Source organism: Melopsittacus undulatus, chromosome 6 (genome assembly GCF_012275295.1).
Source record: "Melopsittacus undulatus isolate bMelUnd1 chromosome 6, bMelUnd1.mat.Z, whole genome shotgun sequence".
Classification (NCBI taxonomy): domain Eukaryota; kingdom Metazoa; phylum Chordata; class Aves; order Psittaciformes; family Psittaculidae; genus Melopsittacus; species Melopsittacus undulatus.
The window spans coordinates 72,966,940-72,990,954 of NC_047532.1; the positions used below are offsets into that span (position 1 = coordinate 72,966,940).

The 24,015-nt window shown below is 58.8% G+C and overlaps 3 protein-coding genes across 5 annotated transcripts; 1 reads left to right on the top strand and 2 right to left on the bottom strand.

The window, feature by feature from the left end:
• Positions 1-179: 179 nt before the first annotated feature.
• Positions 180-4,751, bottom strand: CCNB3 (cyclin B3). 2 transcript variants are annotated; one of them, XM_005143603.3, is made up of 12 exons: positions 4,726-4,751; positions 3,933-4,036; positions 3,770-3,853; positions 3,495-3,613; positions 2,923-3,004; positions 2,490-2,588; positions 2,262-2,354; positions 1,874-2,011; positions 1,267-1,422; positions 856-1,005; positions 535-665; positions 180-397 (listed from the first exon to the last, which is right to left on the bottom strand). In XM_005143603.3, the coding sequence occupies exons 2-12, from the start codon at positions 4,023-4,025 to the stop codon at positions 325-327; spliced, it is 1,218 nt and encodes a 405-aa protein (XP_005143660.2). In that variant the 5' UTR covers positions 4,026-4,036; positions 4,726-4,751; the 3' UTR covers positions 180-324. The 2 variants fall into 2 exon arrangements, with proteins under 2 accessions (XP_005143660.2, XP_030900047.2); XM_031044187.2 differs by having other exon boundaries at positions 2,899-3,004.
• A 2,731-nt stretch (positions 4,752-7,482) lies between these two features.
• LOC101871493 (protein eva-1 homolog C-like) lies at positions 7,483-14,407 on the bottom strand. 2 transcript variants are annotated; one of them, XM_005143579.3, is made up of 8 exons: positions 14,299-14,407; positions 11,749-11,948; positions 10,324-10,447; positions 10,009-10,161; positions 9,711-9,854; positions 9,515-9,586; positions 9,072-9,161; positions 7,483-8,518 (listed from the first exon to the last, which is right to left on the bottom strand). In XM_005143579.3, exons 1-8 carry the CDS (start codon positions 14,378-14,380, stop codon positions 8,133-8,135), a joined length of 1,251 nt encoding a protein of 416 aa, XP_005143636.2. In that variant the 5' UTR covers positions 14,381-14,407; the 3' UTR covers positions 7,483-8,132. The 2 variants fall into 2 exon arrangements, with proteins under 2 accessions (XP_005143636.2, XP_030900052.2); XM_031044192.2 differs by lacking the exon at positions 9,072-9,161.
• A 1,922-nt stretch (positions 14,408-16,329) lies between these two features.
• Positions 16,330-23,891, top strand: LOC101871323 (chloride intracellular channel protein 2). The gene is made up of 6 exons (XM_005143578.3): positions 16,330-16,558; positions 20,637-20,746; positions 21,130-21,255; positions 21,602-21,708; positions 22,035-22,216; positions 22,372-23,891. Exons 1-6 carry the CDS (start codon positions 16,502-16,504, stop codon positions 22,531-22,533), a joined length of 744 nt encoding a protein of 247 aa, XP_005143635.1. The 5' UTR covers positions 16,330-16,501; the 3' UTR covers positions 22,534-23,891.
• The last annotated feature ends 124 nt before the right edge of the window (positions 23,892-24,015 follow it).

The window sequence follows — 24,015 nt, forward strand, 5'->3', positions numbered from 1 at the left end:
CTGAAGGGAAGGCAGGGGGTGGGGTGGGGGTGAGGGGGACCCTTCCAGCCTTCACCCCTCAGCTTCCTGCTTCCCATTATGCAACAAGCCACCAGCCCCTGCCCCAGCACAGCAAGGGTAACTGCAGCGTAGTCATCATCATCCCTGCCCATATCCCAACACCAACACCAGCCAGCCCATAAAACATAGTATTTTATTCACAGCTACATGACTTTCCTTTTTTAATCCCACTCCCTCCCCTTTAGTTAAAACTGTTCTTTATGTACATGGCGCTCCTTTGCCAGAGAGCGCCCAGCTATTTACAGGCTATGTACAGAGACAGGGCTAGCAGTTCTTCAGTATCTCCTCCAGCTTGAGCATGTCCATGGGGGTGACCTTGGCAACCTCGAAGAAGACCCTGGAAGGAAGGATGTTGGCTGAGACCTCAACTACAGCCCCATCTATCAGGGCCCCACAGCTCTCTGCAGCACACAAGGGCACGGGGTTGTGGCGGTGCCACCCTGCACAGAGAGGGCAGAGCCCTGCAATGCTCACCTGTGTGAGTACTTGGTGCGCACGGCCTTCAGCTTGTCCCGGGGCTGGTATGTGAGCAGGAAATTCAGCCTCTTGACCAGAGGGTGCAGGTCCTGGGAGCGGTACCCACTGTAGTACTCCAGCGTGGGGGTCTGCAAAGTGACAACAGGGCTGGGCTGGGTGCTCTCAGTGGGAGCATAGGCATCATCTTCCCTCTCCAGCCCCCCAAACCTGAGCATAGTCCTGGAGCATTACCTGTGCACACTGATCCACATCCACTCCCGCACCCCATGGTGCCTCCCCAGGCACCTTGGCAGAGCATGGGGCTAGGTGAGCACTTACCCAGCCACCGAGATTCTTCATGGTGAGCGCCAGCAGCAGGCAGCTGGCAGCCAGCTTTGAAGGGCTCTCACGGGCATAGTCGTACTCCTGCAGGGTCATCTCGCAGAGGAAGCGGGCCAGTGTCAGCGTCTCCATGGTGGCACGGGCACACTGCAGCCAGATAGGCATGGAGGGAAAGGTTCAGCATCTATAGCAATGATGCTTCCTCCCCCTTCTCACCCTTTTCAGGATCTAGTGTTGCCTCTGGGGTACAGGACACAGATCCCACATCCCACCAGCATCCTCACACCTGGCCCAACCCTTCCTTGTTGTGAGCCCTGGGCCTCAGGGATGCATGTCACGCCCTGGGAAGCCAGCACATGGAGTGTCTGGAGGCACTGTGAAACCAGCCCACACTCCTGCTTCACCCACCTTGGCAAAGCGCCGCAGGAAGCGGTAGGGGATGGGGATGTTGATGTCAAACTTGAGGGTGCTGAGGATGCTCATCTCCATAGCAATGAGCTCTTCCCGCTTGTAGGCATCGTCACAGATGTAGAGGAAGTCATCCACGCATGGTGGGCACCGCTCCTGGTGGGGCACAACCACTCAGAACTCTGACAAGGCTCACACTGGCACTACCCAGGAAAACCTACCAGCCTGCAGGCCCTGTAAGGGCTCATGCCCTGCAAGACCCCGAATGCCCAGCCCAGTGGGGCTTGTGTGTCACCTGCAATGCCCCAGCCTGTGGCAGTGACTCAAAGCCTTGCTTGCCTGAGGGGAGCTTGGGTGTCCTGGTAGTCTCTCCAGAACAGAGAGAAGCCAGGTCTCCAGTGACACCAGGAGAGAGGATCCCCCCCATGAGGACTGCATTCACAGCCCCTTTGGCATAGGAAGAGTCAACACAAGGACAGGCATGCCACCCCAAGCTGCTCCCAGTGCAGTGGCCTGGCACCACAGGGACCTGGCCTTCTTCAATGACCTGTGGGGATCAGGGGAGCACAGCACCCACTCCACCCCAGCACAGCACACGAGGAGTCACCTCAAATTTGGAGGCAATGAGGATGGAAGTGGAGCCAATCAGCTGCAGCTTGTCCCTCATGCTCACCACCTCCACCAGGTAGTGGTCCACCAGCTTCACAGCCAGATACAGTGTCTCGTGGTTCAGCTCAAAGTTCTCCTGCAGAGATGGAGGCAGGAGAAAGGTGTCAGTCAGAAGCCAGACCCACCTGCCCCCCCTGGTTCCATTGCAGGGGCCAGAGGTGCCCATGGGGCCAGGCTCACCCCCAGCCTGGGGAAGGGCAAGGTCAGCTCTGAACTGGGGACACCCACAAGAGCCTCTGTCACCACACGGATCCACCCCCAGACCAAAACGAGGTTGGGATAGACCTGCAGAAGACCATGCCCCCTCCCCACGCCTTGGTGCGTACCTGCACCTCCACCATCCAGTCCACCAGGATGGCACGCATGTCCCCGCTGATGTCTGGCTGCTTCTCCATGTAGTCAGGGAGTATAAACTTCTCCTGCCAAGGTACTGGTTGTCAGGGACTCACCAGGCACCAGCACCCTCAAGCAAGCCCCCTCCTGCCCCATGCAGACCCCCAGCAGAGCCTCCAGGCAGCAGGCAGCCCTGCAGTCCCCAAACAGGCATCACCCACCTCTCTTCCCCGCATGTACTCAAAGATGTCTTTGGCGTATTCGGCATTGGCATAGGGGTCACCCAGCTGCTCCTTGTCGATGTCCTCCACAGCAGGCACCTGGTGTGACAGAGCCAGTGGTCGGGGGACAACCCTGAGCCCTGTGTGTGCTTCAGGGCAAGGCTGCAGTACCTCCGGCCTTCATTTCCCATCTGCCCCCATCACCCTGCAGCCCCACCCCACTCTTTCCCATAGAAAAGAAGACAGAAGGTTTGGGGGGTTACCCCAAACCCTCCCCAGCTTCACATCACAGTGCCCAAGTATCTTCAAGGTACAAAGCACTGCACAGTGCCCTGACATCACCAGCGGTAGCCTTAGACCAGCACCATCAGGATGGGATTGGGGCCATGCTGCAGCCCAGCGTTCATACCCTCTCCTTGGAGGGATCCAGTACCTGAGCAAGCACTAGCTCCTCTGGCACAGGATCCTCCTTGGGTTCTGCAGGAGCTTCTACCGGGGGACTTTTCTTCATTGACCTGGACAGGACAAGAACATGAATCATTGCTGGGATGAGGCCAGATCTGCCCTATTCTCCAGAGACCCTTGCTGCCTGAGGAAGGGTTTAAACCACCCTTAGAATATCCCCATATTGACTCTTAGAATCATTTAGGTTGGAAAAGACTTAATGTAATCCAGTCCAACTGCAAACCTAATGCTGCAAAGTCCACAGCTAAACCATACCCTTAAGTGCCACATCCATGTGACTTTTAAACATCTCCAGGAATGGTCAATCAACTGCTTCCCTGGGCAGCCTGTCCCACTGTTTGACCAGGCTTTTGGTAAGGAAATATTTCCTAGTATCCAACCTAAACCTCCTCTGGCATAACTTGAGGTGGGTTTACCTATTGCCTTCCCTCCCCATATGTTTCACGATCTCCCCTGCCCAAAGGAAGTCCCCATCACAGCTTGTTCTTCCTTGTGGAAGAGATCCCCTGGTCTGAGTCCCCATCTCCTCCAGCTACTCACTTTTTCAGGTTAATTTCATTGTTCTTGGCCACCCCCAGAGCAGCATGGGTTCTCTGTGCCTTGTTTGGTGCCACTTTCACAGGTTCCTTCTTACTTGCCACCACCTGGTTCTTGTGAGACTGTTTGGGTGAGAATGGGGGCATACAGAGGGGTGCCTTTCAGAGACCTCTCCTCCCACAGACAGGACATGGGACATCCCCAATTTGTGCTGGAGGGGATACCCAGTCCCGCTCTCTTGGGGGGCTCAAAGGAGGTAACAAAGCAGAAACACTTACATTGGTGATGTCCCCGAATGCCGACCTCTTCTTGGGTGCACCCTGGGGTGAGGATGGAGACCTCTTGGCCTGACAGCTCTCCTCCTGCCACAGAAGCTGTTTGAAATGGTGGCCTGCTGCCCCATAAGAGACCCCCACATCCCTCACATGGCTCAGGACTCACCTTTTCAGGGTTGGCATTCTCTGCAGCAGGGCCCATCTTGCCTGCTCGGGGCTGCTTCGTGGTCACCATCTTGGCATTGCGTGTCAACGGCATCCTCTCAGTCTCTACAAAGAAGCCGGGAGTGGAGCAGGGCTTGATGCAGGCAGCTGCCCAGAGACACCTTCACAGGCCACAGCTCTTGTCCCTCCTTGGGATAGTGCAGCAGGGACAAGCACCAACACCCTCCCCGAGCACGGCAGGAGGAGGGCTACCTGGGGCAACCCCAGGGAGGTGTTCTGGGGGTGCAGAGAAGGGCTGGTGTGCTCCTCCCAGGGGAAAACAGGACACGATGGACGTAGAGCCCCATAACCCCCCCCCAACAGCACCCGGCTGGGAGCAGGGCTGATGTGTGAGAGACAGTGCACAGCTCCTTACATCCCAGAGGGATACAAGAGCTCCCACTGCTTTACCCCCCACCCCAAGCACAGGATGGGTAAGTGAGCTTAGGACAACCTTCACACTCCAGGGGAACAGAAGCCCCTAGAACACGGGACCCCACCGCTGCCCTCTCCCAAAGGACTGGCTAACGGGCCTACATGGGGCTACCGAGCCCATGGCGAGCAGCAGCCCGGCACCGTCCAAGGAAGAAGGGGCTCAGCATCCACCCCCAAGAGTAGGTCGCACACCCCTGCAGCCCAGGATCCCTCCCAGAGCCGGAGACGCCTCCCCTGCAGCTCCCGAAGGAGCAGGGATGCCAGCAGCCGCCCCCCCGGCAGCCGAGGAGCCCGGAGCCCCTTGGCCCAGCCGCACTCACCCGCAGCCCAGCGCCACGCTGCTGCCGGCCCCGGCTCTTTTGAAAGTAGCAGTTCGGCAGCGGCCGGCCAGCACTGGCCGAGCGTCCTCCAATCAGAGCGCGGGGCGGGGCCACGGGGCTACCAATCGGCGAGCAGGAAGGGATGCGGTTGCTAAGGGGCGGGACGGCAGCGTTTAAAACTCAGCCTCGGAAACCAATAGAAGCGCGAGCTGGCAGGCGGGCGGTGATTGGTGGATGCCTGGCTGTTTAAGTGGGTGCCGCTAGGCACGGGGTACGGCGGCTCTCGGGCTGAGGGTTGGCCCGTGGGGCTGCCGCTGTTCCATCACCCCCTGTGTGACCCGGCTCTGGTGGAACTACCTCCGCAGGCACCCGGGCCCAGTGCTCCTGTAGCGGGTTCGACCCCTGCCCGCAGCCCGGTCCGCTCTCTTGCGCGGGGCTGGGCTCTCTGGCTGGGGGAATGGGGCACCCTGGGCTGGCCGTGCAGCTCCTGCGAGCCGGTGTTGGGAATACGCGATTCGGTTCGCTTAAAGAACACGGTCAAAGGCATCGGCAAAACCGTTTTAACACGATGCCGTGAGAAGGTGGTTTGTTGGGTGCAAGGTTCACTGTTACTGCACTGCAGGATCACTTCAACACCGTTTCAAACCTACCGAGGTACGAACCAGAGCTGCCTCACTACGAGGTTACACAGCGCACCCGCCGCTTACCAAAGACCTGCTGCTGGTGAAAGGAGGAGGGGCCATGAGGGTGTCCCAGCCCGAGGCTAGATCCATTACCATCACCCGCAGCCAGGCAGGGATGTCAGCAGCAGTCACCAGTTCATTGCCCCTGGTTGAGCTCTGAGGGCTGCCACACGCTGCTGTGGATGCAGCCTGAAACGGCGCGTGAGGGGGTGCTGTTTAATACGCTGGCCAGGGAGAGTGCTCCTTGCCCCCCCGAACCCTTGGCAGATTCCCAGCAAAATCTTCCAGATCCCTAAATTTAACCCAAGGAAATCCTTTGGGATAATCCCACACTCACACGCTGCTGTTTCTGGTGGACGTTGCTAGGGAAACATCCCAGTGCAAGAATCCAAAGGGACTTAAACTTGCTGCCCAGGGGCCATGCAAGCAGGATCTGTCCTTTCTGCCTGCAGACAGGCAGCGCCTCTTGGGCCATATGCAGGCAGCTCTGCCACATCTCTAGCAGAAGGACCTGGAGCTGCTGATGGCCAAGAGCAGCAGAATGGTTTTCGGGTGCTCAGAGGGCTGGGGGGGGGGGGGGTTAAACCTGGTTTAGTCCACAGATCTCGGGTGCCATCAGTCCCCAGAAAGGGTCAGGGCTGCTGTAGCTGCAGCCCATCCCATTTCCCCCTCATCCACTTGTCCTCTCAAGCCCCAGCTACAGTGGTGCTGCCACTGCTGTCCCTGATCTGGGAGCTCCCTGAGGTTTGCTCACTGCTGGCCTGGAATCCTTGTGCCATCCAGGTGTCTGCCTCTCCTTGCTCATGTTGGAGCAGTACATCCTCCAGCCAAAAACATGCATCGGGTTCATACTTGCCAGGCAGAGCTGAGACACATCCCACTGCTGATGGAAACACAGTGCATCAGCCTGTGGGATAAGATCTTCAGCCAGAAAACCTCCATCCAAGTTTGCTTGCGGCTCTGTGGGGGCTTGGGCAAGCTGCCTGCTTTGGGGCAGGTCCACGTCTGCCCATCCTGTCCAGGCTTGATGTGGGAAGCCGGATTTTCCAGTCCCCACAGTGCTGCAGCTCCTCAGGAGGCTCCCACTTGTGGGAGCTGCAGCTCACACTGCACGTGCCACAGGGGTACTGGAGGAAAGATAGGGGAGCAAAACCTGGACCCTGCAAGGCAAACCCCTGGGCAAACCCTCCAAGCACAGAGGCAAGTCTGTGATCTCAGTCCTGTCCATCATCTAAGGATGCTGGAGGCCAGTTTGAGGCCAGAGCCACCAAGACTCCCCTTGGGCTCTTGCATCACTCAGCAAACCCCCACATCAGGCAGGATAGAAGTCCTTGCCCCCCCTCCCTGGAGCAGGAGCACAAGGCTGCTGCATAGCCACAGTGCTCAGCTCTGCACCAGGAGAGCATCCACTGCTGAGCACAGTGCAGCTCCAGTGCCCCCCAGCTCCCAGAGACCACCAGCACCAGCTGGATTAAGGGGTGCACTGACATCTCCCCCAGCCCTCTCTTGCTGTGCCCAGCCCAAGCACTTCATGTGCAGTGATGGATGGAGAAACAGACCCCGCAGTGCACCAGCTCAAGACCATTGGTGCCTAGAGCCTCCCTGCTGGGTGGCATCTGGGTCGCTGCTTCCATGCATCCCCTTCCTGCAGCACCACAGAGCCTGTGCTGCCTGTTGGAGCTGGAGCAGCCCCCAGGACCAGCCTGGCTCTCTGCACTGTGGGACTGAAAAGCCCCTATGCACAGCATCTGGGGATCTTGCTCCATGATTGCTCACCAGACAGAGAAGCTTAGGCTCAAGATGAGGAGTGAGGGCAGGGAATCATCATTCATGGGATCCACATGAACCGTTTTCACCCCCTTTCCCTTCCTCAGGCTAAAACCTTATCCTTTCCCATGCTAAAGCAGGTTCAACTTGTTGCTCCTTATGGCCCAGTGCCAGAAACAGGCAGGAGGCAAGAAGCTCTTCTGCACAGGAAAAGCTGAGCTTTGCCACTTCCTTTTCTCTCCATACACACCACTAATGGCAGGGGTCAGGGAGGGACATTGCTGTACAAGCCCTTGTGTTTATTTACTGGAAAAAGCACCAGCAAGTTACCTCCAGGGCTCCCTTGCCAGTGGAGGAAGCACAAAGGAAAGCCTGGAGCAATGCATGGGGCAGAACACCAGCCCTGTGCTGAGCTCCCTGGGGGAACCCAGACGAAAGGCCTGTAGCATGGGAGGGCTGTGCTGGGTGATGCTTTCCCACCAGCTCTGCCTGTGCCCTCCCTGCATCCCTGCTGTCAGCATGCAGCCCAGGCACTGTGGGGTGTTGGCGGCACCAGGTGTGGAAGCAGCAACATCCAAGAAGAAACAGGAGTAAGCAGCCTGGGAAGGCTCAGGGCAGCCTTGGCTGAGCATGGGTAAGTACTAAAGCCAGCCAGCATGAGCAAGGAACAGGGAGGTTATCTTAGGGTTAGTGCTGTGCTTGCAGCAAAGCAGCCGGCTGTCCCCAGGGCCACCCTGCAGCCCCTCAGCACACCCAGGGACTACCTCTTACCATCGCCGGGTTAGAGGTTTCCAGGCTGGTGGAGCAGTGGGTTGATGGCCACGCTGGGGCCGCTGTGGCCCTGCTGCCACTTGGGATGTCCACTCACCCTGAGGAGGACAAACTCCATCTCTCCCATGCTGGATCCCACTCAGCCTCCAACCCCCCCATTGCTCTCCCTTCATTTTCTTCCAGTTCTCATTTGGTGGCAGATTTGATCTTGTGGATGGCATATGGGCTCGACTCCTTGGGCATCCAGATCTCCTCTCCGCCACGGCCCTGGTGCTCCACCGCTCCTTCCATGGCTGCTGTCAGCTCAGGGCTGAAGATGCTGCTGGTGGCACGGTAGGTGCGGGTGAGGTGGCGGAAGGAGGAGTCCGAAGAGCTGTCGTCAGGAAGGTCTTCATCCTGCTCATCCTGAAGCTTGGCCCTGCCCAGCTCTGAGCTGCTTCCCAGCTCTGGGTCTCTGAGAGCCTCCCCCACCTCCTGGAGGAAGGTGGTTTTGGGGCTGACAATGCACAGCAGGAGCATGAGGCCTCCAGAGACCCCACAAAGAAAGTAAAGACCAACTTTCTCTGGGACGCCTGTGGAGTGAAGAGCAAAGAGAGACACCAGGGTACAAACTGCCTCTAAGGCCTGCAGGTGAGAGTGCCTGGAACCCCCCCACTGCTGGGTGTATGTGGAGAAGGATACACCCAGGATGAGGTGCTGAGGGAGCAGGATTTCCCTCAGCACCAAGGGCTGACTACCCCAGTGACAATGGGAGCATCACCCAACATCAGCACCCACCAGTGTCCTGAAATGCCCCTTTCGCCATAGGAAACCCCTATTGGGATGCAGGGTAGGAAGAACAGGCGGAGGAATCGTTTTGCCAGGGACTTAAATGAGCCATTTCCCCTGGCAAGGGAAACTTTTGCCAGCAGAGCAGTGTTCTCCATCAGTGCCCCCACAGACAGGGCAGGAAGGAAGGAGACCCAGCTGATGGCAGTCATTCCTCTTCTGAGCTGTCCTTGTGCCCCCAGACCAGCAAGGGTGCTCAAGCCAGGGCCGAGCAGGGGCCACCATGGGACCTGAGCCACCCTCCCAAGCCTGTTCTGCTCCCCCAGGTGCTGTGTGAGAACCGGGGAGTGCACGTACCCCAAAGGTGGGCAAAAGCTGCCAGAGTGCTAGTAAAAACCATCCGGTCTTCCCGGAGCCTGGAGAACCTGGGCCCTTTGTACCAGCCACCTGCAGTGGACAAGGGGACGCAAGCTGAGGCACAGGGTGCTCCCCAGCCCCTGCTGCTGGCTGCCTGCCCCCATCCCCATGCCACTCTCCTTCCTTCCTGCACAAGTGCTTCTCTGTCTGCACGATGCTCCTGCTGGGTCCCCCTCTTCTCAGGTCCCAGTGACCACATCCCTCCAGCTGCTCAAATGTGGGCACTGACTGATGGGTGGCATTAGCCACGGGCCTGTGATGCTGGGGTGGAGCTGTGGGATGTGTGCCAGTGGTGGGCACCATGGGCACAGACAAGCAAAGAAAGGCCTGGTTCACCCAGGCACAGACACGTGGGTTTTGACATAGCCTCCCCTTCACGATACCGTGCATGTAGTCCGAGAGCAGGAAGGGGTCCGAGGTGTCAGGGCCCACCTCCTCCAGCAGCTGCTTGGGCACTGTAAGGAGAGCACACATGGAGCATCACCACCCAGCAGCCCCCTGCGTGCCCAGAAGCCCCATGCCCTGCCTGCATGGCACAGGGTTGCATGACAGGGGCCCAGGCCTCGCGGTGGCTCTCACCACAGGTGTATGACACTCGTAGCTGTTTCTTTGTGCCAGGGAGGCACGGATCCCCGAAAGTGGCCTGGTCAGCAGCCACTGTGCAGTTCTCCCTGCGGTGGCACTTCCTGGAGACCCTCCGCAGGGCATCCGGAGCCAAGCACTCTGCAAAGACATGGGGCATGGACCTGTGGGCAGACCTGCCTGCCCCTGCCTGTGGGGCACTGAGGGGCACAGGGGCAGCCCGATGCCATACTTGTGCCATGCTCTCTGCCCAGCTTCTGTCCCTCTTTCTCTGGCTTGACCCATTCTGGCATACCTATATGGGGTCCTGCAGTGTTCAGGGCATTGCACTCCGGTTTCCCCTGCAGGAATCGTCCATAACTGGCAGAATAAATAGCCAGCACAGATTTTGGCCGGCACTGCAGCCTCAGCTTGTCATTTTCACACACAGTTTTGACCCGATGGTTCCCTGGGGGGTGACACCGTGGAGTGCCCCATCACATCCCAAGCCGCAGTGCTGCAGGAGGGCTGCAAGGCGTAGGAGCATCTCAGCTCCCCTCTCTGCACTTTCCAAGCAGCTGAGGCTGGGGAGAGGCCCTGACAGCATTGCCCAGATCCTTTTCCACCTTACCTGGCCGGCATTTGTAGGAAACGATGAGGTACTTGTGTGTGCCCGGGCACGGGTCTGGCCCAAAGACTTGGCTGTGCACCGAGAACTGGCACCACTGCTGGTCCTGACACTCAGCCAGCAGCTTCTGGACAGCAAAGTGGAACAGACAAAGAGGTGGGTGAGGAGTCCTGAGGCTGTGCTCACTGCCTCGGTGCCACCACCAGGCTCAGACAAAAGGTTTCTCTCCCTGCAGAGGTGTCCCACAGCTGCTCCCACCCCAAGCTGCACCCCCCAGCTCCTTGTGTTGGCTCCTGCACCAGCCCCCTGCACCCACACAGAGCTGTGTGCCAGCACAGTCAGTGTGCACTGTAACACAGCCCTGTGCAACACCCCTGCACCCAGATGCAGCTCTGTGGAAAGCACACGTGCAGCCAACAGATGTCTCAGGCACTGGGTGTCCTTTGCTGCTGCCCACCCCATGGCTGTGGGGTCGGGCAGCCCGCAGAGCCATTGTCCTGGCCCCCAGCATCCCCCTGAGAAGTGGACTGCCCTACAGCTGGGATACCACCACCCATGGTCGTGGCGCCCCTCTCTGTCTCTTTGGTCTCCAAACATCTCTGCTGGGTCACATCCCCCATCCTGTGCTTGACACATAAGCTTGGGAGACCCTGCAGCATGATACGTGGGGCCAGCATGGTCCAGCTCAGCCCTTGCAGAGGTCCTGAGACATGCAGGATGCCAGGAGGGGATCTGCAGCTTGGAGCAGGAGACAGGGCAGCAAAGCCTCTTGAGCTCCTAGAGCAGGGAACTGGCCCCTCAGCTCTTGTTCCTCTTCTCAAACTCCGTGTTCCCCTTCCCCACAGGCACCTGCATGCAGCTGCAGTTTTGCAGGTCCCAGCTCTAGCAAGGAGCTGGAACCCCAATAGAAAAGCGGCGGGTGACACCATGTCCCCACCGAGGGACTGTCCTGCTGCCCCCTCCCTGTGTCCTGCCTGCCTTTCCTTCCTGTGCTAGCTACTGCCACCCACAGGCTCTCCTTTGGGCCTCCTTTATGAACCTGCTTCCAGGGGGGCTACCAGAAGAACAAGTGTTTCTCCTGGCCCAGGAAGATGGGCTCTGTGCTGACTGCTCCTGGGCCTGTCTCGGGTCCCCAGCCTGCCACGCAACTGCCAGGACCCAGCCCAGCTGCCAGGGCTGCATCCTGCGGGATTGCTCGAGAACACATCTCAGGACAGAGCAGCAACTCCTGTCTGCTCAGTGACCCACTGCAGAAGGTCTTATCCACCCTCACCTCCCAAAAACCCTCCCAGGAAAGGATCACACTGGTGAATCCCCATGCCGATGGTGGCAGCCTCCCTTGTGGCACAGCCGCACAACCAAAGCAGGCAGCCTGGTGACCCAGGGAAGGAGCCGGGTGGGTCCCGGTCTCCAAGACCCTGCCCTTACCAGGTGGGCTGTGCTGGACACACATTCAGTGCTCTCCAGGGAGTCATTGCCAGGGCTGGGGCAGAGGTTGGGGCTGGGCACGCGACGCCCGTAGAAAGCTCCGAGGATGCTGATGGTTGTCCTGTGAGGGCAGACGATGAGGAGCTGCTCCCCATCACATGTGTGCGTGGTGTGGTTCCTCAGTACCTTGCGCAGGTACCCTGCGTGGGGAGAGAGCACGGTGCCATTGGCCAGGGGGATGCTGGAGCACAGCAGTGGTGGTGCTGAGCTCCTGGCAGCTGGTGGCAGTGGGGACACCCTGGGCTGGGCACTTACAGGGCAAACAGGAGCAGGGTGGACTCACAGCAGATCTCACATCCAGCATTGCAGCCAAGGGGCTGGGAAGCAGCATGGAGCAGCTGAGCTGGTTAGCAAAGGGAAGTGAAAGCGGGAGGCTGAATGACAGGTAAGGAAAAAATGAGGACAGAAGAATCTTGTGAAGGTTTAGTCAAAGGTTTAGAGAAAATCAGGTTAGTGGAGACATGGGGAAGACTGAGCAAGGATGAGCCAGAGATGATCACCCAGAGATTATTGCCAGAGCAGGGAGAGGAGGATGCTTTCTGTGAGCTCCTGCAGTTGTTTCTATTGGTGTGAATGGGTGTGAGCCACCAAGTCGTTCTCTGAGCCCAGCTGACCCCGGGTCTCTGCCAGAGAAGCCCAGTGCATTGGTTCAAGCTTTTCCAATAGGAACTGGCCCCTTCTCTCCCTAAATTCTCCTTTCTAATCCTATCTATGTTGTGTCACAGACCCCAGTCCTCAGCTGTAGAGTCCTTGGAGGGACTCGCATCCCAGCCCTGTGCCAGGCTTCAGGGCAGAACATACACCCCAACCCCATCCTGCACTGTGTCAAACTCCCCCAGACAAACATAAGGAGGTGGGAGCTCCAGCATCCAGCCCCATGTTTCTCTTGCTGTCCTTCTGCAAACTGGTGCCAGGCCCAGCTGCACAAAGAGCCCCTTTCACCTCCCTTGCTGCCATGAACCCTCTGTCCCCCACTGCTGGCATCTCACCCCAGAGGCAGCCAGGGATGCGCCTGGAAGCTGCTGGGAGTTAATCGGGGTTAATCTTTCTCCTTGCAAGTGTGGGATGAGCAAGGGGAACGGCTGCAGCCCTGAGCAGGTGAGCCCTTGCCTGTTCCTCTGAGTGCTGGAGGAGAGAAGAGAGAGAGGCAGAGGAGGGTGGATGGGGGTAGACAGACTCTCTTAGCCATATCAGAGCTCCAGTGAGATGCAAAGGTGTTCCATGGAGGGCACATCAAAGCTGGATCAGCTCCTTGGGGTGCAGTGCCCAGATGGAGGGGGCAGGACAAACCCTGTCCCGCATCTCTCCTCTGGTCACTCCACATCACAGGGTGCTGTGGACCTCGAGGCACAGGGGTCCCTGCCCAGGACCCTGCCGGCCCCATCTCCGTCCCCTGCACCCGTGGAAGCAGCAGGTCCACTCTCGCTGCAGCATCCAGGCTCTTGTGCAGACTCCAGAGCCACTTGGCTTCTGCCTGGCACCATCTCCAGCCCCACCTGCCCACCACTGAGGCAGCTGGTGTCCGGGTAGTTGGGGCACGGTGGGCTGAGGGACATGGGTGAGGAACAGGGAGAGAAATGGGTTTCCCCAAGTCTACCCTGCCCTGCAGCAGCCTCCTCTGCTGCTCCATCACAACACTTCGGGGCAGTGAGCACTTGTGGAGATGTTTTTTAATGGGTGAAGCCATGGTGAGGAGGCTGCAGGCAGAATGTGAGTGATCCAGCATGGCTGACTCAGTCCCTGCCAGTGCGGCTGTGCTCTGCCCAGATGAAATCACATCCTCCTCCTCCTCCTTCTTCTCAGTGCCCGTGCTGCTGCTCAGAGGCTCCATGCTGGATTATTGGGGGTGAAGTGCTGCGGGGCTGGTTCCTGCCTGCACCCTCCTCACTATTCCAAGTGCTGTGGCACAAGAGATCCCAAAATTCCACCTTGGCTACCAGTGCTGCACTTGGGGAGAGGATCTGGCTGTGCCGTGTGGCAGTGCACCTTGCAGCCCCCTCCTCTGGATGGGGACCACAGCCACCAGTTCCAGCCAGGAACTGGGTAGAGCTTCAGCCCATCTCTGCCCTCGATTTTTCAGAGCAGCAAAGGCTTGCAGGGAAGCCCTGGGTACTCCAGGAGTCTTCAGCTTCACACACTACCCAAGACCATGAGCAACACATCTGTGTATGGGGGGCTCAGAAAAACGGGGGACTGCCTTAAGATTTGGTGTTTTGCATTTCTGCCTCCAAACTGTCCATTGGAGTGCAGCAACAGAGTGGGAAGTGGAGCCCCCACTCACACCAGGGCTGTGGGGCATGTACAGAGCGGGTTTAGACCCAGCCCTGCTGTGGTGAGATGCGAAACCCCAATTTCTTTTTGGCAAACACCCTCTGGCCTTCACTGATTGGTGCCTCGCTTCTTGTCCTGACCCCACCAACCTGCTGTTGCCTCACCCACCCCGTGCACGTCCCCAGCATCCCTCACAACCCTGCCTGTGCCCCGACTCACCGGAGAGCTCCGGGCTGGCTTCCAGCCCCGCGGCCAGGCAGAGGAGAACCAGGGCTGCTGCTGGCCCCACGAGCCCAGCCATGGTCACAGTGGCGGCTGGCACCAGGCAGGCAGCGTGGGGACAATGGGTCGCTTCTGTGCCCTGCCCGAGTGCTGCGGCCGGGCGGGCACTTCTGAGCCCGCCCTGTGTCTGCTGCCAGTGCAAGCGGCTGCTCTGGTCAGCTGGGGCACGCTCAGCACAGGGACCCCCCCCCCCCCGCGGGGAGGCACAGAGGGACGTGTTCCCAGAGGCACAAACGGTTCTGTGCCTTGGCACCACTGTCGCTGGCAGCCGGCAGCCCCTTCCCACCCTCCTTTGTTCACCACAGGGGCTTGGTGAGATTTCCAACGTGCCTCCTGCTTTTGCACCGGCACGGTAAGGCAGGAGTCTGGATGCATGTGTGCTTTAATCTCCATTTTGGCCTTCTGAGGAGGAAGGGAAGGGCTGTCAGAGTGCCTCCTTTGCGGAAAGGGCAACCACCCTCCCTGCAAAACCCGCTGCTGGCAGGGGCCTCTTTGCTGCTGCCCTTCTGCCCCTGCAGCCTCCGCAGGGCCGGATATCGGGCACTCCGACATCCAAGAGGAGGGCACGGTGCAGTCCCCGCGGCACAGCAGTTCAGTTAAAGCGCTACCCGCTGCCTCAGCTGGTGGCTCTGGGGGATGCGTCCTGCTGAGGTCAGCCGCAAGCAGCAGCCGGCAGTGCCAGGAGCCGGCGCGGCTCCCGCAGGCTCAGCACCCCTCGGGCTGGGGCAGCAGCAGGGACCGGCACACATCACCCAGGGGTCCAAAGAGGGGTGCAGGCAGTAGGATGGGCCCTGGGGGTGCTGCCATGGCCGCACTTGGCACTCACAGTGCCGTTAATTCACCACTCTCGCTTACTGGACAGTTTCCTGACCCATCAAGCGCAGTGTCAAGTCCCCCAAATGCTTTGATGCGGCAGAGAGGAAAATGCCTCGCAGCTCCCCACTCCCCGCCCAGCCCATGATGTAAGCACCGCTCTGGGCTGCACAGCAGGACCAAGGAGAAACATCTCCCTTTGGGAGACTCCCTTGGGAGCCTGCACAATCTTTTCCAGCACGATTACTTTGGGTGGACTCTTTCTTATCAGGGCTTGGTGACTTTTAGGAAAGCCTGAGCTTACCCAGCCTGGGGGGTGAGGGAGGGGGCTGAATTGGGATCTCCATTTTGTGCGAAGTTCAGTACCAGTTACAGGATCCCAAGGAGTGAAATGGGACTTGCCCAAGAGAGGAGTTAAGTCCGTGGGTGCTGGGAAGCTATCTCCTCTGGGCCTGCAGCCAGGATGATCTGACGGAGAACACTTCCCTCCCATCCTGGGGAGGAAAGCAAGTGGTCATCCTTCCTGTGACACAGCCCAAATTCCAGGAACGGGGGGGGGGGGGGGGGGCTGGCAGGGGTCAGCCCTGGATACCTCCCATCGTCCTGCCACGCACCGCCCCGGCTGGGCTGCTGCCAGCAGTGCTCTGGGGCTCCTGCTGCGCCCTCCTGGGCTGCTCTGCAGCACAGCTGAGGCCTTGCCTGGTTCCTTCTAGCCAGGGGTGCTCGGAGGAGCCTGCCCTGGTGCTGCTGGGCAGGCAGGGGAGCTGTGCTCTTGTGCCTTGGGAGGCAGTGGGAAGGTGACAGCTTGGTTCACCCCAGAGAGACAAAGAAGCAGCAAGACCTGGGCTCTGATGTCTGGGCACAAGGGTGGGAGAATGGCAAAGGGACAAGACCAGAGCAGAGCAGCACGAGGAGGGACAGAAGAGATGCTTCCCCTATGGAATCCCCATTCCCACATACCAGGGAGGCGATGGTAGTGGTGCCAGGGCTGCCAGCCCAGGGCTCTGAGGCACCGGAGCAACGCCTGGGTGGGTGTGATAGACTGGAAGGGGACCCGTGAAAGCGTCCAGATAGACCCGTGCTGAGTCATAGCTGGGAGGCCTCACAGCTTCCCCCTCCCCGGCGGCAGGTCCTGGCAGGCGCACACCCCATTGCTCCTCCCCGCTTCAAAAGGAAGGAAAGGGCAAGCCCTGGCCCTCCGTGAGCGGGTGTGAGCACAGCCGAGGTGCTCAAGCCCTCGACCCTCTGAAAGCCTTCCGTGCTGGTTCTGCACAGAGGACGGACCAACTCAGCACAGCAGTGAGCGATCCCTCCCCACGCAGCTGGGATGGAGAGTCGGCAGCACAGCGCCACCGAAGAGCCTGAGATCGAGCTGTTTGTGAAGGTGGGTCCCGGTTGCTCTTTGGCAGTTCCCTGCAAGCTCATCCTCACCAGGCTCCAGTTGGGTGCGGCTGGTGGGAGCTCGGGAGTGTCTTCAGGTCTCAGGAGGCTGGAGACAGGAACCATGTTTGGGATCACTGGCCACGAAGGTAGCTGAGCAGATGCCCCAGAGAGGGCACCAGGTGCAGGCACCAGCGGGTGTCACACCAGCATCCTGCAGGATGCCCCTGTCTCGTACTCTGGGAGCAGTGCTGCTGGCAGCTGGTGTGAGGAGGGTTCGGGCACACATTTGCCTCTCATACCCAGATAAGAGGAGCCCCCACTAGGGAGCAGTGAGTGAGGGGCTGAGCAGCCGTCTCAGCTTCTCCTGTGGGCCAAGGTTGTGAAATGGAGCACCCAGCCCTGGGAGCCAGCAGGTGCCACAGTGGGAGGGATGGGACAGCCTCACAGAGCAGGTCAGGAGGGTACTCGCTGGAAATAGGGTTTTTCCCTGTTCAGCAATTTTCTGAACACTTCCCCAGGAACATTTTAACACTTGAGTTCGAAATATCCACAGTGGTGTGCAGGAAAAGAGGAGCCAGCACTGATGCTGGTACCCACATGCACCACCAGTGATGCCACCAGAGCCGCAGGACACACTGTTAAGAGGCAATGGCCAAGGGGAGTGAAGCCTCCCTGTGCCACCACATCGAGGTTTCAAGGGCAGTTTCCTTGTAGCTACTTGTCTTGGTGGGCTCCACTCCTCTCCGGGGCAGCTTGGTGTCTGGAAGCACTGCAGTGCCTGGCCAGAGGCACTGGCTTCCCCGGCATGGGCACCCGGCAGCACTGGGTGCTGCACGGTGCTCTGCTTGGGTAGCACTTGGGAATACATGTTGGAAAGGATCACCTGAACCTCTGTGGGAGTGATGTCCCCATCCCTTTGCCAAGACTGTGGCCATGGCCATGCTTGCCAGGCACTGAGCTCAGCTGAGCCAGATCCAGACAAGTGTGTTTTCTTGGTGAAAGTAATGGGGGTCTTGAACTCCTTTCTCAGCACCACTTGTTCCCAGGGGTGGCCAGGGAGACATGGAAGACAACGCAGGAGGTGACTGCAATGGCGGCAGCATGTTCTAGGGGCTTTCAGAGAGAAGGGAAACTGAAAACAAAGAAGCAGTGTCCTCAGGACTTCCCCTGTGCCTTAATTTAGTGTGCAAAAAACCCTTCTGGCTTGTCTGCTACCAAAGTGACAATGTGCCTCCTCCTCCTCCCATTCAGCACCCAGTTTTACCAAAGTCACCTGCCTATGCCATCACGCCTTGCACCTCACAGGGCCAGGGTCTGTCCTGAGACAGCCATAAATCATGGGGGGAGCTGGTGCTCCTACAGGCACCTACCTGCACCCTCCCCCTGCCTGGCTTTCACTCTGGCAAATGCTGTAGTTAACTTGGTGAGGACAGGAGGATGTGAAGCAGGTCCTGCATCACCTTTGGGGTGGGGCAGGAGGAACCCAGAGAGCTGGTGATTTTTCATGCTGCCGTGGTCCCAATGAGAGCATGATCCTGTGGCTGTGAGGCTCTCCCCACCCAGAGGAACCTCTGCCCCTCAGCCCCACAAGGCGTTTAGCTGTCCCACGGCTGGTCCCTGGGCTTTAGGGTGGGTGCAGGAACTGGTGGCAGGTCCCAGTGGGTGCTGAGCACTTTGCAGTGCCTCAGGCACGCAGAACTGCTCCCACTTCCCACCGTGTTTCATGCTGTTTCACTGAGGGGGAAACCACAGGAACTGCCAAGTAACTGGGTTTTAACACAACTTGATGAGGCCTCGGAGAGCTGGGGCTGGAAACCTGCCCCTCCTTGCAGATGCTGCACCAGCCCGTGCTGGGTTTACCCGTCATCCAGAGGGGGAAAGAGTGAGGAAGGTCAGGCTGGAGGCTGCCGGCTGTGCACCCCGGCCCCTGCTGCAGCTCCGGGGGACGGGGGAGGGGGGGCGGAAGCAGGGGCAGAGGCTCTGCAGAGGCAGAAGCGAAGGGCGATGACTTCCCTGCCATGGCGGGGGGGGGAGCTGCTGGGGAGGGACAACGTGTGGCTGAGAGTGTCTCCAGCCCCTCTCCCTGACTGCCCTGGCTCCCGGCGCTCTCCCCAGAGCAGAGTGCCCTGCGCTGGTGCCTGCAGGGAGCCCCTGTGGCTGTGCTCCCTTGTAGGACATCCAATACACAACCTTATCCCTTACCAAAGGAGCCTGTTGGTTAGAAGCTGACCCAGGACACTCATGAGCAGCAGCTTCCCAGGAGCATTCTTATTAATAGCCAGCAAAAAGCCTTCTGTGTGAATTCAGCTTCACTTCTGGGTATATCCCAGAATCTGCTTCTTAGTTCCCATGTCCTTTCTCAAGCGCATCATTTCAGGACACCTGAACATAAGGAACACTGGTTAAGAAGTAATTTTCCTTCCCCTGGAAGGACTAGAAGGTGTTGGCACAGTGGAAAAGCAGACACCAGCTCCAGTGGAGCCCTGAGTACATTGGGGGGTTGGTTTGATCAGTTTCGCATCTCCTGTAGGGTGAGTTTGAGGCTGGTGCCTCTCTCCTGGAGAAGCTGAGCACTCCACAGACCACAGGTTTCTGCAAGTGACTCATGGCACTTAAGTGCAGCCCAGCAGAGCCAGGCACAGGTTTCCACATCTTTGCTAATGAAGCATCCTCAGCCAGTGTGTCTTGGGGGTCCCAGTGAGGTGCAAGCTCTGGAGCCACCCCCAGCTGCCCACCCTGGATGTTACTGCTACTGCTTGACTTCTGCACCCCAAATCCTCCCAGCTCCAATCACCCTCCTGCTCAGCCCCTGAGCTCCAGCTCCCCGGCTGATGTTGAGGCTCATTGCGGAGCTGGGGGTTGTGCCTTCTGCTGGGTGCTGTGGGAGCAGCATCCCTGTGAAGGAGCTGGTGTGGCCACACTGCTCCATCTGCACCAGCAGGATGCCAGGCGTGCATCATGCAGGGTGGTGCTTCGTGTGCAGCTGAGGAACCGCCGACTGCTCTTCAAGAAGTCTGGTTTCCTGTGAGCCATTTTACCAACTTCCCTCTCTCAGCAGCGTCTGTGCCCATTTTCATGCACTGGCTGGGGGTGGAGGTGGGGACGGGACACTACATGTCCCATCCATCTTAGCCAAACTCCTCATGAGGTGTCTCAATCCTTTTTGCAAAGGGTATTTTCAGCTGCTACATAACAAGGAAATGGGCTTTGCTCCACCTGCTGCTGCTTTCCCTTAGGATTGCTGAATGGGCATCTTGCGGGTGAGAGGCCGATGAGGGAGACCTGCTGGGACAAAGATAGGTTGTCCAAGCTCCTTGCTTCCCCACTGCTGTTTGAACCCATCCTGGTCACAGAACACCCCTCAAGCACTGAGATGCTGCAGCTGTGTCCATGCAGAGGGGTTGAAAGGGGTAGTCTGCACATGACCGAAGCTTGAGGAGCTAACACACAGCTCTGTTCCCCACTGATGCTGCTTGGGATACCAGCACAGATCCATCACTGTGCAACCCTGCCAACCCCCAGCCCTTTCGCCCGGAGGCCCAGGAGGCTGTTTGGGTGGTTCTTGGCCATTATCAGCCCTGGGGAAATCACGCCTGGATTTGTTAAACGCACACAGAACTGGAGGCAGACGCTAGCAGCACATGAAAACAAACCGTTCTTTTCCTGGCAAACATGAGCACATTTCCCTTCTCACCGCCCTCTCCAGCCTGGCCTCCCCGCCAAGCGGATCCTCCCTTCCTCCCCATCCACCGGCAGCCACTCTCCACCTCCTTCCCCTGCCTCCTCCTCCTGCTGGCTTTATCTCACGTTTCTGGGAAGGGTCTGACCCCAGGCATCCTGAGGATGCTCTCCCATCTTCCCAGCAGCAGCAGGGTCACGGCTCAGAGGAGGGATCCTGCAGCTGAGCAAGCCCCGGTCCTGGGCCAAGATCCTGCAGCATGGATGCTGGGGTGCCAGTCTGGTCCTCCATGTACCTTCCTCCTGAGGCTGGCTCCAGAGGCTCTCCACCTCCAGGCATCCCAGCTGGGGTCAGCGCCCAGCCCAGTCACTAAATCCCCATTTCTCTTCTTCCCCTGCAGGCTGGTCTGGATGGAGAGAACATCGGGAACTGCCCCTTCTGCCAGCGCCTCTTCATGGTGCTGTGGCTGAAAGGGGTCAAGTTCAACGTCACCACAGTGGATATGACCAGGTGAGCAGCTCCATGGCCCAGTCCTGGGCCAGCAGTGGGGCAACACACCCCATCTCAGCTCCATTCCTCCTATCCCACAGCCAGCATGCCAGAAGGACGGGGTGACAGCCCACACCATGGGGTGCTGCAGGGGGCTGCAGAGCTCCAGCCATGTGCCAACCTGTGTGTGGCACAGGGACCCCTGTGGACTGGGTGTGGGTACAAGCATGAGGCACTACAGGGCAGACCAAAAGGCTGGGGAGCGCTTCTCAGCCCCCCAAACCCAGCGTTACATGAAAGTGGGGATGCTGCCGGTGCTAGCCCCCATCCACAGCCACGCCTCAACCTGGCCCATTCACTGGGGAGGCCACAGGCACTGAGCTCACTCGTTTCCTCCGCTCCAGGAAACCTGAGGAGTTGAAGGACTTAGCACCGGGCACCAACCCACCCTTCTTGCTCTTCAACAAGGAGCTGAAAACAGACTTCATCAAGATTGAGGAGTTCCTGGAGCAGACCCTGGGCCCACCCATGTAAGCTCAAGCTCCCTCCTTCCCCTCTGGGGCCGCCAGGCACGCTGCAGCATTGTGCATTGCTGGGCAGATTGGGAAACCAAGGCAGGGCACAGGGAGGTGGCTAGGGCAGCGTGGGACGGGGCTGGCTCTCACCCAGCACCCGGCACCCGGCTCTGCAGGGACACTGATGGCCATGCCAGGGGGGGCTGGGCTGCAAGGGGAGGGGGCTGGGATGGACTGGAGTGGAAAACAATGGGAGAAAAGGTTCGGGTCCCTTGGCACACAGGGCATAACTCACCTGGGAACCACAAGGCTGAATCCTGCCTTCATCCTTGCCTGTGCTGACACAAGTGTCTCTTTGAAGGTATCCACGTCTTAGTCCCAAGTACAAGGAGTCCTTCGATGTGGGGAGTGACATCTTTGCCAAGTTCTCGGCGTATGTCAAGAACCCACGCAAGGAAGCGAATATCAGTAAGTAATACCATGATCTGCCTTCCTGGGTGGGGAGGTGCTTTTGTCTGCATCTGGGTGAGGTTAAACCTGGAGGTGAAGGGTCCCACTGCCATCCCCACCAAAGCTTTCCTGCTGAGCAGAGGTGTGGGCAGGAAGGGTGAAGGCAGCCCCGAGCTCCATGGGGCTAATGGCCCAGTGTGCAGGCACTGGGGAGAGGAGTACGGGGTGATGCTGGTAGAGTCTCCTGGGAGCAGAGGCTCTGGCCAGGGTGCAGTGCTGGGCAGCACTGGTATGGCCTTGTGGGCTTATCCGGGGCACTGACTCCTGTCCCCCTGTGTACCCAGGCTTTGAGAAGGCCCTGCTGCGGGAGTTCCAGCGCCTGGATGTTTACCTGAACACACCTCTCCCTGATGAGATCGACCAGGACAGTGTGGAAGATGTCACCGTCTCCAAGAGGAGGTTTCTGGATGGAGACCATCTGACACTGGCTGACTGCAACCTCCTGCCCAAACTGCACATCATCAAGGTAATGGCAAAGTCCTGGGGCTTCAGCGGGGACACCCACCCCAAGGGGAGGTCACAAGGTGGGGGGATGCAAACTGGAGCTGGATATTTGTCCCAGAGAATGAATCCTCCCCAGGCCTGCGAAGTCTCAGCCTCCTCCTCTCTTCCCCTCTCTAGATTGCAGCCAAAAAGTACCGCAACTTTGAGATCCCGGCGGACATGACAGGCGTGTGGCGCTACCTCAACAACGCGTATGCCTGCGACGAGTTCAGCCACACGTGTCCTGCGGATGAGGAGATAGAGCACACCTATGCCAGCGTGGCCAGCAAGATGACCTAACCCGCAGGGGACACCCGCGTCCCTCCTCCAGGCAGGGACTGGATGGGGCTTACAGCACTGCTGCCCCCTGCCCTTCCGAATAGTGCCTTGCTTCACACCGCTCCTCCTCCCACTGCTCCGGCAAGGACCCATCCCTGCGTGGCCACAGTGCAACCGCATCCCTGCTCCCCAACAGCTGGCCTCGTGGCTTGTGTCCACATGTCATGGGCAAAGTGGAGCGCTCGCCTGCTGCCGCAGCACTGTGTGGAAGAGCAGCTGAGAATCCCCCCCCCCCCCATGGCTCGGCCAGCTCTGCATCCCTATCCACTGCTGGAGCTGCTTTGCCAGTCCTGCGCAGTCCCAGCCACGCCATATGCTCAGGAAGAGGTGTCCCAGGATCCCAGCACACCTTCTGGGCTGGAGTTGTTGGAGCTCACCTGGTCACCCTTCTGCACAGCACCCTACAGCCTGTGTTTGGGCAAACCCCCTCTTCTACCACAGCATCCAGGCTCCATCTGAAGAACCAAAAGGCTCCATCCCCAGTAGTTCGTTGCAGTGACACATTGTTCTCACTGCTCATGGGGTTGTAACATGCATCCTACTGCCTGTTAGGACATGAGAGCAGGTGGGTGGCATTTGGTGTGAGAGTGCCAGGACCTGTTGCGGGAGGGAAGGGGAGTGCAGAGGCATGTAAAGGGCTGAGGATCAGGGCATTCCTTCCCTGTGTGACAGAACCCAGAGCCATGTGCTGCTTGCTGCAAGGTCCCATGTGGCTCCTGCAAGCTAAGAAACCTCTCCCTGTCTTGCAAGATGCTGCAGAAGATAGAGCCATGTGCTGATCTAAGTCCACCTCAGTCCTCACCAGCATGTCAGGTGCTGACTGGCAGATGGAGGAACACGGGGTACGGCATCCATCTGGTTTCCATGTCCTGCTAGCAGACAGACCAAGAGGCAAAAGTTGCTGTACAGAGCGCTGTGTCTGTTGGAGACATGGGGGCAGGTTTGGTGCTCCCTGGCACAGCACTGTGCCTTCCTGTCCATTGATACAAGAGGAATCAAAGCTGCTCTGCACAGCCATGATACCCCATCCTGTACCTTCAGCTCCCCAAGGGCTCCAGTGAGCTCAGTCAGAACCCCCTCCCACCCCCAGCCAGCCCGTGGGCAAAACAATACTGTACAGTGAGCATGGGGGGTCCTGTGGGGCCGCAGCAGAACCCCTCTGGCCCTCACTGCCACTTCCCTCTTTGCACTAAAAGGTGTGTCCTTGCAAGCCTGCCTCCCATAGCACTGGGTTTGGGGACTGGTTTTGTTGTTAATGGGGTTTGGTTTGTTTGGGTTTTGTAATCTAAAAACAGCAATAAACTTTTATTTTAATACGCCTCGCTTGTGTAGTGTCAGCACGATGGTGGCAGTCACCAGGCACGGAGGGTGCTGAGCAGGGAAACCCTGTCCCATGGGAACGATGTCCCCTCGTGGGGCACATGCATGGACATGGTCCCTCAC